At 43.7% G+C, this 13,680-nt stretch overlaps 1 protein-coding gene across 4 annotated transcripts in view; it reads left to right on the forward strand.

The window, feature by feature from the left end:
- Positions 1-13,680, forward strand: part of raraa (retinoic acid receptor, alpha a) — a 172,185-nt gene that overhangs the window by 114,297 nt on the left and 44,208 nt on the right. Inside the window, exon 1 of one of the 4 annotated variants that reach the window (XM_037544265.1) lies at positions 11,845-12,645. The exons of 2 other annotated variants lie outside the window; for them this stretch is intronic. In XM_037544265.1, the coding sequence (XP_037400162.1) occupies positions 12,501-12,645 (145 nt within the window). In that variant the 5' untranslated portion in view covers positions 11,845-12,500. Of the gene's footprint in view, positions 1-11,844; positions 12,646-13,680 lie in introns of those variants that run through there. One more of the 4 variants, XM_037544263.1, reaches the window with a different exon arrangement.

Here is a 13,680-nt window from a genome sequence, read left to right on the forward strand (position 1 = left end):
ACCTGCATGATTTTGACCAAAATAACTGCCTCGTCTGGGGCTGGGATTGGTCAGGATACTCACAGCTCACAGTAAACAAACGTTCTGATTGGTTAGAGGCTCATTTGCATATTGCAGCCTTCCCTGATATCGTGCAGTCGTGGGAAATGTGGGAAAGTGGCGGAGTGTTTTCAGGAGGATGAGTCGTATTGATGATGTGCTTTTGTAGGCGCTGGAGCCACTGAGTGTCATCGAAACTAAACCAAACGAATGTTTGTAGGAGTCAGGGTGGGTGTGCAGCTGTTAGGGGCTCAGACTGATCTCAGACACGTTTTGTGTGTGTGTGTGTGTGTGTGTGTGTGTGTGTGTTTGTGTGTGTGTGCTCATGTATCACTCAGTGGAGAGAATAACACTCTCCCTAATGATCCCCCCACTGCGCTATTCATGTTTGGATGCTCCATTTACCAGCCATTCACACACACATACACATTCACAACATGCCAGTCTAGCTGCTCACTTATCCAGGGTAGCTATGGCGATAGGAGAACTCCACCAATTTTTCAAAAGCTCTGCATAATTCAATCATTAACTTGTAAACAAAGTCATACAGAGTGGTTCGGTCTGAAATGGAGAAATTTAAAGAGTCAGAATTGTTCACAGTGACGGTGATAGGAACCAGACGTCAGCAAAGCTTAAAGGGGAAGTCCACCAATGTCTAGAATTCAGTGAGATGTAAACAAAGTCATACAGAGTGGAGTGGTTCGGTCTGAAATGGAGAAATTTAAAGAGTCAGAATTGTTTACAGTGGCGGTGATAGGAACCAGACGTCAGCAAAGCTTAAAGGGGAAGTCCACCAATGTCTAGAATTCAGTGAGATGTAAACAAAGTTATACAGAGTGGTTCGGTCTGAAATGGAGAAATTTAAAGAGTCAGAATTGTTCACAGTGGCGGTGATAGGAACCAGACGTCTGCAAAGCTTAAAGGGGAAGTCCACCAATGTCTATAATTCAGTAAACAAAGTCATTCTGAGTGGTTTGATGTCAAATTATGCCGCGTTGAGAAGCTTACAGAGTCAGATTTCTTTACAGTGGTGGTGAATGGAACCAGGGGTCGCCATGTCTACAACGTAACTATTATGTAGTTTAATACTAATAATATAACACCATTTTATTTACTATCCAAAACCACCAGTGAACCTACGCATGAGTTTATATATGGAATGTTGACCTGTTAGAAGTGGATGTCTGGTTCCTACCACCTCCATTGTGAACAATTCAGAGTCGGCAAGTTTCTCTATTTCACACCAAACCACTCTGAATGACTTTGTGTACATACTAACCATTTAATACAGAAATGTAGAAAAATCCCATTTAAAAATTCCCTTCAATGCTTCCAAAGGCTCCCTCACAAGGAGTTGTTACATGGCATTGTTAGGAACGCAGTGCATGGTGTTTCAGATGTTTTGAGACGGTTTTGGCCTAAAATTCATCTCTTTTTTTTCTATTTATTTATTCGAGGCGGCGAGGTTTGTGCACGGCGCTGTGAGGCAAAACAGTTCCCTTACTATTATCATTGTTCTACCATCGTCATCATCCATGCGAAAGCTCAGAAGAGATGTGTAGGTTCACTGATAGTTCTAGATAATAAATTACACGGCTATATCTGTGTTGTAGTCATGGTGACCCCTGGTTCCATTCACCACCACTGTAAAGAAAACTGAGTCTCTACAGTGAATCATTTCACACCAAACCGGCCTGAATGACTCTGTTTACATCTCATTCATAGAATTATGCAGAAATCATGAGAAATCTCAGGTAAGGTTCTTGCTTATGTGGATACAGTGTGCAGCAGTGTTACCACAATAGTAGCATTTCATCCGTATAGTGTAGCCCCTTGTTTGCACTGTCGGGAGGAGGCCATTAGGATGCTAATGCAGGCCGCTATCACTCGTGGGGTCAAACACTGACCACTGAGGAGTGTTTGAAGTGTGCTTCAGTGGAGTGCGTGTGTGTGTTTTGGGTGGGGGCGTAAAGAGATTCAGATGTGTGTGTGTGTGTGTGTGTGTGTGTGTGTGTGTGTTTTGATAGGTGGGAAAGGCACTGTTTGTTGGTAAATAGATTAAGGTGTACATATAAAGTAGAGCTCTGAAGTGTGAAGTCAACACACTGTACATGTTAGTCAAAGTTAACATGTTAATAACGTGTTAACGGGAGAAATTAATAACCAATTGCGAATTATATGAAGGAAAACGTTGTCCAGCCACAGGACGAGGTGTTTTGCAATGATATAATGCGCAATTGTAACCCTCTCGTTCAAATACAGCTTCAAAATGGAAAGTTTCCTTTAAGGAGACAGTTAAACATTTTAGTTTGTTTACAGTTACGATGTAGAGTCGTTCAGAGTGGTTCGGTGTTAAACACTCCGTTCTAGAGATACGTACTGAGCCAGAATCGTTCACAGTGGCGGTGATAGGAACCAGACGTCCACCTCTAAAAGCTCCCTTTTGGCCTAAAATTTAGTGTTTAGACGCATTTATGGTGGAGGAGTAGATGCAGGGGGGCGGCACGGTGGCGTGGTGGTTAGCGCTGTCGCCTTACAGCGAGGAGGGCCTGGGTTCGATTCCCCGGCCGGGTGGCCAGGGTCCTCTCTGTGTGGAGTTTGCATGTTCTCCCTGTGTCTGCGTGGGTTTCCTCCGGGTTCTCCGGTTTCCATCCAAAGACATGCAGTCAGGCCAATTGGTCATGCTAAATTACCCCTGGGTGTGAGTGTCTGTCTGTCTGCCCTGCGATGGACTGGCGACCTGTCCAGGGTGTATCCTGCCTTCCGCCCGAAGACTGCTGGGATAGGCTCCAGCATCCCCCCCGCAACCCTGATGGAGAAGCGGCTTAGAAAATGGATGGATGGATGGATGGAGTAGATGCAGGGTGTTTTAAGGCAAACAGATCTGAGACTATTTTACCATCATCAACATTCCATATGAAACTTCAGAAGACACGTGCAGGTTCACTGGTGGGTTTTTTCAATAGTAAATAAAATGGTTGTAGTCAAAGCGACCCCTGGTTCCATTCATCTATAAGATTCTCTACAGTGACCCAAATGACCTCGCAACATATAGATAATGTGGAAAATTTAGGAAAATCAGTGGAATCTGTTTATCCCTGAAGTGTCAGTTTCAGACATTACCACTAACGCTGGCTAAACCAGCCGACTACACTGACAAATCAACCAGCACCTAACTAACAAAAGCAGCAGTAAAGTGGGGCGCCAGATCCCCTCGAGAGGCTCCACTGTAACAAGAGTTCTCAAACTGTATGAGTGAGAGAGAGAGGCTACAGACGCAGAGGAGTTGAATCACTCACTGTATATGTGATAAATATGATGCACTCATTGGTTGGAAGATGGAGCTGCTGCTCTCACTGGACGTCTGTGCTGAGAACCGGAAACCGTGTTCACTCTGATGGAAATGATTTTCATATGCAGGTTTTGCTTTCACATAATGAAAAACATGTTTTTGAATGACTGAAAGTAATAAATACTTTCTGATGGAGCTTATTTTGTCCACTCGTGCAGCTACAGCAAAACGCGCCGCCTTTAGAATGGAAAACTCTTTCCTTTGGAACAAACGAGAGTAGATCCTCTCAGTCTGTGTGGCTGTTCAAGCCATACTGAGAGTTCCATTAAAACTCTGTCTCTCTCTATCTGCCCCTCTTTGAAATGCTGATCAACCCTCTCTATTGCAGGGAGAAGAGGTTAGCCCCCCTCCCCACTACCCCCCCCTCCTTTTTGCCCCCATCACCCCTGCTGGGGCAGATAGTGGAGGTATTTGTCATGGGCTTTTGTTTAGTGGCCTGCTGGCTAAGCAGGGGGATTTCAGTCTGCATTATTAGCATGAGAAGCGGAGCTGACGAGCCTGGACTGCTTTAACATCTCACTCACTCACAAACAGACAGGTTTGTTTTTATGCAATCTCAGTACCTATATGCACAAATAATTCAGCGCATATTTATTACGTTTCGCTGCTGTCGGAAGACAAACTCGGAACTCCAAAATGGTAACTTTACAGGAGAAGGACAAAACCTACTTTACTTTTAATGGAAGTCAGTGGAACCAGACGTCTGTCCAAGTCATTCTGGGCCGTTTCTTTTGGTCCATTCATCATGAAATTTACACACAATGTAAAGAACAACAGGCTCTTTCAAATCCTGTCAACAAAGAGTTTTGTCCCAATGGCAGCGATAGATTATGTATGATTATATGATAATATATCTGTGTGTACACACACACACACCCAAGCAGTCAAGGTGAGGGCAGGTTTTAAGTGGAGGTCAGGTGGGGGGGTGTTATAATGCCCTCAGTGCGGCGCAAACAGGAAATCCACTTAAAGTGCCTCCCCCCCACCAATAACACTCACAATGGACTAATCCCCTCAGAGAGAGAGAGAGAGAGAGAGAGAGAGAGAAAAACAGAGACAGATAGAGCGAGAGAAAGAGAGACAGAGAGAGAGAGAGAAAAAAAACAGAAAGACAGATAGAGCGAGAGTAAGAGAGACAGAGAGAGAGAGAGAAAAAAAACAGAAAGACAGATAGAGCGAGAGTAAGAGAGACAGAGAGAGAGAGAGAAAAAACAGAAAGACAGATAGAGCGAGAGTAAGAGAGACAGAGAGAGAGAGAGAAAAAACAGAAAGACAGATAGAGCGAGAGTAAGAGAGACAGAAAGAGAGAGAAAGAGAGACAGATAGAGCGAGAGTAAGAGAGACAGAAAGAGAGAGAGAGAAAAAACAGAAAGACAGATAGAGCGAGAGTAAGAGAGACAGAAAGAGAGAGAAAGAGAGACAGATAGAGCGAGAGTAAGAGAGACAGAAAGAGATAGAGAGAAAAAACAGAAAGACAGATAGAGCGAGAGTAAGAGAGACAGAGAGAGAGAAAAAAAACAGAGACAGATAGAGCGAGAGTAAGAGAGACGGGGAGGGAGAGAGAGAGAGAGAGAGAGAGAGAGACAGATAGAGCGAGAGTAAGAGAGACAGAGAGAGAGAGGGAGAGAGAGACAGATAGAACGAGAGTAAGAGAGACGGAAAGAGAGAGAGATATAAAAACAGTAAGAGAGAGAGAGAGAGAAAGAGAGATAAAAACAGTGAGAGAGAGAAAGAGAGAGAGATAAAAACAGTAAGAGAGAGAGAGAGAGAGAGATAAAAACAGTGAGAGAGAGAAAGAGAGAGAGAGATAAAAACAGTAAGAGAGAGAGAGAGAGAAAGAGAGAGATAAAAACAGTAAGAGAGAGAGAGAGAGAGAGAAAGAGAGAGAGAGATAAAAACAGTAAGAGAGAGAGAGAGAGAAAGAGAGAGAGAGATAAAAACAGTAAGAGAGAGAGAGAGAGAAAGAGAGAGAGAGATAAAAACAGTAAGAGAGAGAGAGAGAGAGAGAAAGAGAGAGAGAGATAAAAACAGTAAGAGAGAGAGAGAGAGAGAGAGAAAGAGAGAGAGAATGTTTTCCTTCAGTGTCCTTGTTGACCCTGGCTAGAAATCACTAGGGTCGTGTTTTTGTTTTAAAAGTGAGAGTGAGGAGAGAGAAAAGGAGGAGAGAGAGAGAGAGAGAGAGAGACAGAGAGAGAGAGAGAGAGAGAGAGAGAGAGAGAAGAGTGGAATGCAGTGAATGAGCGACATTTGCATCACAGATCAGAGAGGCTAATGAAGATGTACACTGGCAAACAAAAAAGAGCAACAGTCTATCCTCTCTCTCTCTCTCTCTCTCTCTCTCTCTCTCTCTCTTTTCTTTTGCTCTCTTTTTCTCTCTTAGTCTCTCTCTCTTTCTTTTTCTCTGTCTTAGTTTCTCTCTCTTTTTGTTTTAGTCTCTGTCTCTGTCTATTTCTTTTTTGCTGTCTTAGTCTCTTTGTCTCTCTCTGTACTCCTCTTTCTTTTTCTCTCTTAGTCTCTCTCTCTCTCTCTTTTTCTCTGTCTTAGTCTCTCTCTCTCTTTCTGTCTCTCTCTGTACTTCTCTCTTTCTTTTTCTCTGTCTTGGTCTCTCTCTCTCTTGCTCTGTACTTCTCTCTTTCTTTTTCTGTCTTTGTCTCTCTCTCTCTCTGTCTCTCTCTGTACTCCTCTTTCTTTTCCTCTGTCTCTCTCTCTCTCTCTCTGTACTCCTCTCTTTCTTTTTCTCTGTCTTTGTCTCTCTCTCCCTCTCTGTACTTCTCTTTATTTTTCTCTGTCTTAGTCTCTCTCTCCCTCTCTGTACTTCGCTTTCTTTTTCTCTGTCTTAGTCTCTCTCTCTCTCTCTCTCTCTGTACTTCTCTTTCTTTTTCTCTGTCTTAGTCTCTCTCTCCCTCTCTGTACTTCTCTTTCTTTTTCTCTGTCTTAGTCTCTCTCTCTCTCTATCTGTACTTCGCTTTCTTTTTCTCTGTCTTAGTCTCTCTCTCTCTCTCTCTCTGTACTTCTCTTTCTTTTTCTCTGTCTTAGTCTCTCTCTCTCTCTCTCTGTACTTCGCTTTCTTTTTCTCTGTCTTAGTCTCTCTCTCTCTCTCTCTCTCTTTGCTCCTCTCTGTCTTTTTCTCTGTACATTATAACGTACCTTTTCCAGATTTTTTAGATTCTATTTTTAGTGATTTTTATATTGTTTCCTTTTTAAAACGAGCAGTTTTTCACTGCTTCTCCAAGCCTCTCTCTGCTGTCCCGAGGCCGGAAGTGTGAAAAAGTGTGTACCTGATGGTGAATAGGGGGCTTACGGCCAGTTATGACCCTCTGCGTCCTGTTGGTCAGCGTTAAAACCTCAGCTTTCTCTTTACGGCCGTCCTTTTAGAGCAGGCTGTAAAAATAGCTTCACGCGCTCAGAGCCTCCATCCACAATTACACCCATAAAGAGCCTTTGAATCCTCTCCTCTCTTCCTTTCTTTCCTTTTATCACCCGTCGTACCATCTCCTGGCATGAGGAGAGAGAGTGTGTGTGTGTCGGCGGTGGTGCCGTTCCCAGTGTGTTGTGGTGGTCTTATGTAATAAGCCATTTGTGAATGGTGGTCTAATTAAGAGGCGAAGTTGAAGGCGGTGGGAAACTTTGGTGGTAAATACACACATACAGTCTTAGGCCCAATCCCATTTCTTATTTTGTTTTCAAGGGTCATGTTGCCCCTGGACCTGACTAATAAGTCGTAGGGGTTGAAATCTTCCGCTACAAAATGAGACCCTCAAATAAAAAGAGCATCACTTCATTAACAGCTACTGGCGCTGCTCTGTAGGCGACCCTGCAGTGATAGCAGAGGAGGGTAAAGTTCAGCCCCTCACTGCTGGGCTTTAGTTACATTTAGGGCATCATACGCCTTCAAAGAGGGGGCAAATTGTTCAGTGATATGAAGCTGAAGTCAGATATTCACCAGATTCTTGTTCAGATTTTCCCATTCCACCTTAAATGGAGCAGCAGTGTTTCTTTGGTCGTTGCGCTCCATCTTGCCAGTTTTCTCATTACACTCTGCTTGGAGTGCCTCTAAAAACCATTTGGAGGGCCATTCGGGACACCTTACCCTTAGACGTTAAGGGCTAAGTGGTAGGGGTGAGGGGTGAAATAGGACGGGGCCTTTTACTGAAGTCTATTTCATATGACCAGCAAACCATTTTAACCCTCTACTGCAGTGTTGTCATTGGCAACAATTACTTTATCTTAATATGACTAAAAAGCAGTAATATAAAATCTGTGGCTTCCTATTTAATGGTGGGAAAAGGGTCTTTTACTTTGAAAGGACAAATACGTCATGACATCACATGACCAGGAATTTTTATTATGATGTTATTACCATACATTCCAAATACCAATTGAAATTGTATACATTTCCAATATTTGTAAATATTGGGTGGTACATTTCACTGAGTATAAGTTTGATTTGTTTGTTTTTGTTTTCAATAAAAGGATAAAAATTCTATTTTATGGTGCTATTTTTTAGAGTTGATGGTGCTATGGTACTTTTTTTTCCATCATTTAAGCTACTTCCAATACCAAAACACGTCATATTTAGGTAATAATTCATTCAGTAGAGGGTTAATCTCAGCAGATTAAACCGAAATAGTCAATAAGCAAAAGCCTTTAAAATGTGTTTGGTGTTGTCTGATGAGGCTGTAAAAAATAAACTACGAGACAAATATTTGCTTCACAAGAAATGCATTTTAATTGCATTCCAACAAACTTCTTAGTGTTTATCGGCTTTTACTTTGGAAAGATTTCATGAATCAGACTCTAGAACAGACCCAGAGTCAATCTGGAGTCCATAGTAATGCATCAACACCCACAGAGAAGAAAGAGAGACAGATATATCAGAAAGGAGAAGAAAGGAGATAGAGCCTCATAGGTGATAATCCAGCTGAGGAATGTGAGCTCTGCTATCTGTGAGGAGCTTCTCTTATCAGAGTGTAAACACACTGGGTACTGTATGAACACACACACACACACATACAAACACACACACACAGACACAAACTCACTTACATTACATTTGTCCGCTTAAAACTCACCATCACCACTGACATCACTCCAGTGAGGAGAAACCTGCTGAAATAAACGCTGCTAGATTATTTGGAACATTCTGAATCATCTCATTGCTCCTCTGTCATCACCGGCAGCGGCCTGCAGTTCGTATCCCCCTTCTCTGATATCTTAGACCATAACCAGACCCAGCAGCGCACTCTATAATTAAACAGGCCGTCTGGCTCAGCCTTACAGACACTTCCATTAACCCACCAACGCCAGCTGCCTTCAGCTTTGCAGTAGATAGCCTAGACACACTGCTAGATTTGCTCGAAATAGCTTAGAAATCGCTAGCTTTAAGTTACACAGTGTAGAAATACACTGCTAGCTTAGCTTTGAGGTAAATAGCCTAGAATTACACTGCTAGCTTTGAGGTAGACAGCCTAAAAATACACTACTAGCTTTGAGGCAGACAGCCTAAAAATACACTGCTAGCTTTGAGGTAGATAGCCTAAAAATACACTACTAGATTTGAAGTAGACAGCCTAAAAATACACTACTAGCTTTGAGGTAGACAGCCTAAAAATACACTACTAGATTTGAGGTAGACAGCTTAAAAATACACTACTAGCTTTGAGGTAGACAGCCTAAAAATACACTGTTAGATTAGAGGTAGACAGCCTAAAAATACACTGCTGGCTTTGAGGTAGACAGCCTAAAAATACACTACTAGCTTTGAGGTAGACAGCCTAAAAATATACTACTAGCTTTGAGGTAGACAGCCTAAAAATACACTACTAGATTTGAGGTAGACAGCCTAAAAATACACAGCTAGCTTTGAGGCAGACAGCCTAAAAATACACAGCTAGCTTCTTTGTGCTAGATAGCCTAGACACTGCTATCTTTGTGCTAGATAGCCTAGACACTGCTATCTTTGAGCTAGATAGCCTAGACACTGCTATCTTTGTGCTAGATAGCCTAGACACTGCTATCTTTGAGCTAGATAGCCTAGACACTGCTATCTTTGAGCTAGATAGCCTAGCTCACCTAGCACACACTGCTAGTTTCAGTCTAGTTAGCCTATAATCCATAAAAGTGCTAGCTTTGCTCTAATTAGCCAAATGCACTGCTAGCTTTCCTCCACATGTTCTAAATGGCCTATATGCCATAAATTCAATGGAGGTTTTATTCTAGATACGTCTAGCTTGCTTATATTCCCTGCTGAAAGAAACCGCGTCTGCTGAAAGACACCGCTGTTGATGGTGTAGCTGGTCATCTAGCATGGTCATGCTGGTTAACCAGCACACCAGCATTCAAAATACGCTGGTTTTGCTGGTGACCAGCCACGCTGGTCTGTGCTGTTTTTTCATGCAGTGTTTGTTTAAGAAATCTTCTAACTTTGTTCCGTGTTTGTTCTGCTTTCTGTGTAGATGCAATGATGGCATTTCTACAGATCGCTCTACATGGCCTTTGTTGCATATTGTTTCTGTCCAACAAACTGTGGATGTCCTTTTTTGTTAATAGTTATTTTTCTATCTTTTTTCATTTTTTTCACAATGAATGAACCATTATTAATAATAATTAATATAATATTCTTAACAAATAACTTGGAATAAAACGTCTTTACATTAACTTCCATTAAAAGTTAAGACCATCTTTCTCCGATAAACTTTTAGAGATACTTGGCACTTTTTTGGACAGCAATAGCAATTTTACTTGAGTCAGCTTGAGGTATTCAGGTAGTCTGTTCACTTCATGTAAAACTATATGTCCATATTTTGCAAGCTTTGTTCTAGACGGCCTGCTCTTATACATGTACTGCTAGTTTTACATTAGCTTTCGTTACACAGCCAACTTACTAGATTTGCTCTAGATACGTGTAGATGGCATGAGTTCCATATATATCGTTATTGCTATATTATTATTGGTTAATTATTATTGCAATACAGGTATTTAAGTGATACTTTTTAAATCCCACAAACGGGGAAATTCCACCTCCACATTTAACCCATCCATGAAGTGAAACACCACATACACACACACACACACACACACACACACACACACACACACACACACACACACAAACACTAGGGGGCAGTGAGCACACTTGCCCAGAGCGGTGGGCAGCCCAGTGCCCGCCGCCTGGGGAGCAGTTGAGGGTTAGGTGTCTTGCCCAAGGACACCTCAGTCATGGACTGTCGGCACTGGGGATCGAACCAGCAACCTTCCGGTCACAGGGCCAGCTCCCTAACCTCCAGTCCGCGACTGCCCCCAGTTATATATTGCTAGTTTTTTTCTAGATAGCTTATAATTTATAAATATACTGCTAAGTTACCTCTAGATGTATTTAAACAGTCCACATATCACGTATATGTACCTCTTAAGTGTGCTCTCTTTTAGCCTATATTGCATATAAACACTGCCGGTTCCACTCTAGATGCTCTAGATGACTTTTTGGAATCTGTTAAGTGGGCAGTTCTCAACCTAGGCTTCTGTGATTCACGCTCATCCCTGGCCCAGGTGTTGTAGCAGCAGGGATGTCCTGTCCGAGTCTCTTTGACCCCTGGGGTACCGGCTGCGCCCTAACGTTCACCAAACAAGGTGCCAAGGCCTAGCGCATGATATCAGATGAGATCGGGTCACCCAAAGGCGAACCGCCGGCCCCCACGGGTTCAGAAAGAGTTCAGCCGCATGGCATTAGGCAAATGAGCGAGACAGAGAAGGGAGGAAGGCGAGGAGGGGGCAGACGAGGTTTGGACAGAGGAGGAGCGGCCTGTGGGGCTGCAGAAGGGCACGAGAACCCCACTGATGTTCCATAACACGCCGTCCCCCAAACACAAAGCATCAGGGACAAGAAATAAATAAGGAAAAAAAATGCACATTTAAGAATTTCAATTTTTGTTTCTTCTGGTGCTTTTGTGAAACTCTGGGACAGCGGAGAGTTTTGGAGCTTTGGATGTGTGGTTCCTATCACCATCGCTGTGAATGATTCTGACTGAGTATGTTTCTCTATAATGGAGTTTTGGAGTTTTTCACAACCAGCCACTCTGAATGACTTTGCTGACATTTCGATGATTTGATTACGCAGAACTTTTGAACATTTGGTGGAATTCCTCTTCCATGAGGAAGGGAAAAAAGGCTTAACCAACCTAACAATCTAAGCAAACTAACTTAAGGGAAAAAATCTTTGTGCGCTGCATTCGTTTTACACCTTTACATGATTTAATTGTGCGGGAATTTTGAAAAATTTGGTGGAAGTCCCCTTTAACTTTCTACCGTGAGCCAGTTAAGGGGTTAATCAAAGTGGGCGGGGCGTCAGGAGGGGGGAAGACCCGGATGTGGGCGGGGACTGAGGCCAGCTGGCTCGCTCTCGGCTGGGTTGTTTGGGGAGGAGAGAGAGAGAGAGAGAGAGAGAGAGAGAGCGCAGAAGAGAACATGAAGGGAGAGGAAGAAGCTGGAGGAGACGAGAGGGAGGCTTTAACCGGCTGAACGGAGGCTCGCGCGCGAGGGAGAAACGGGACGGGACGGATGCGAACAGAACCCGTAAATTCCCAGCTCGCGTGCGCTGAAAAACCCGAGCGCGCGCACTTTCTGCGCCTTTTTGCATGCATTTTTGAGGGATTTCTTTTCCGAGCGCGCTCCCAGTCTTGCAGGACACGGAGTCCGCGAGCTGCTGTGCGGGTGTGTGCTTAGTGTGTGTGTGTATGTATGTGTGTGTGCGCGCGCGTGCATTGCTGTCCCTTTCCCCGTGCATTGCCTCGCGCCGCTGCCTGGCTGCCGAAAGTCTGGTGAGTTCTGGTGAAAAGTGTGGTGGGTTCTAGGAGCCTGGAGCGCCCACTTGGATGATTTTGGGCTTTCTTGGTCTTTCGGGCTGAAGTGGTTTCCTGGAGCGACCGCTTTGGATCAGATCCTTCACTTTTTTGGAAATTTCTGGAGAATCATATTTCCTTTTTTTCCACGATGGAGCTCGGACGTCAGCAGCTTGGATGAAAGGTCCAGACCTTAGAGAGAGAGAGAGAGAGAGAGAGAAAGAGAGAGAGAAACTCTTCCTGCGGCTACTTTCTGAAGCTCTGAGCTGCTCATGATGTACGAGGGCGTGGATGTGGTGGGTCTGAGCGCGAGCCCCAGCCCCAGCCCCAGCCCCTTCCTCATGGTGGATTACTACAGCCAGGCCAGGGCTGGCCATCACCCCTTCAGCAGCCAGCACTGGAGCAGCTCCGCTCACTGTAAGTGTCCCCAAGCTTGACCAAGTTCATCCTGTATGCGTCCTGTACTGGTTTTGCAAGGATCATTAGACTCAAACATTGGTTCAGAGTGGCATCCTAATCCTAACATTAGACCTAGCACTAGTTTTGAGTGGGTCTTTGGCTTCAGAGTTGGCTTTGGATGGGTCAGGCTAGATCCACCACCACACCCAGCACTGCTTTTAGTTCCTAGACCCCTACAGTGTATGAGCCAATAAACCTAGACTTAGCTTTAATCCTGGTTTTGCACGATCCATTAAACCCAGCACTAGTTTAGCATGGCCTGAGATGTCCACTACTGGCTTTGCATGACTCCAGCACTAGCTTTAAAAGGTCCACTAGACTTAACATTAAACCCAAAACTTTTATAACAACCTTTCCCTTGGACCTCTTGGAGATGTACCTTCTGCAAGTTTCACCTCCAGGCTAAACTCTACACTGACTTTTGAAAACTGGATGAAAGTAGATCTCCAGCACCAGTGTTGGTGACCACAGATGTAAGCCCAGTGTTAGGCTTCAAAATTGGCAGATGCTTTTAATATGACCTAGTTAACCCAACATGGCCAGTTAGAACTTAAACTGGTTTTAAGATATACCAGTAGACCCAGTGGTGGTTTTGACTGTGGTTTAGACCAAAACTAGTCTTTATGTCTCATTGGATCCACCACTTGCTTTGCATGGTCCACTAGACGCAACATTAGCTCCAGTATTGGCTTGGCATTGGTCAGTAGATCCAACACAACAGGTTTTGCATGGCTTGTTAGACCCCATTTAAGCTTGCATGGTCCACAAAACTTAATATTAGACTCAGCATCAGCTTTGTGTGGTCCAATAGACTTAGCATAAGCCCAGCATTGATCTTGCATTGGTCACTAGTTCTAACACTGGTTTTACATTGCTTGTTAGACCCAATTCAAGCTTTGCATGTTCCACTAGACTCAACGTTAAACCCAACACTAAGTTTGTGTGGTCCAATGAACCCAGCATTGGCTTGGTATTGGTCAGTAGATGTAATAC

The sequence above is a fragment of the Pygocentrus nattereri genome, chromosome 13 (genome assembly GCF_015220715.1).
Source record: "Pygocentrus nattereri isolate fPygNat1 chromosome 13, fPygNat1.pri, whole genome shotgun sequence".
NCBI lineage: Eukaryota > Metazoa > Chordata > Actinopteri > Characiformes > Serrasalmidae > Pygocentrus > Pygocentrus nattereri.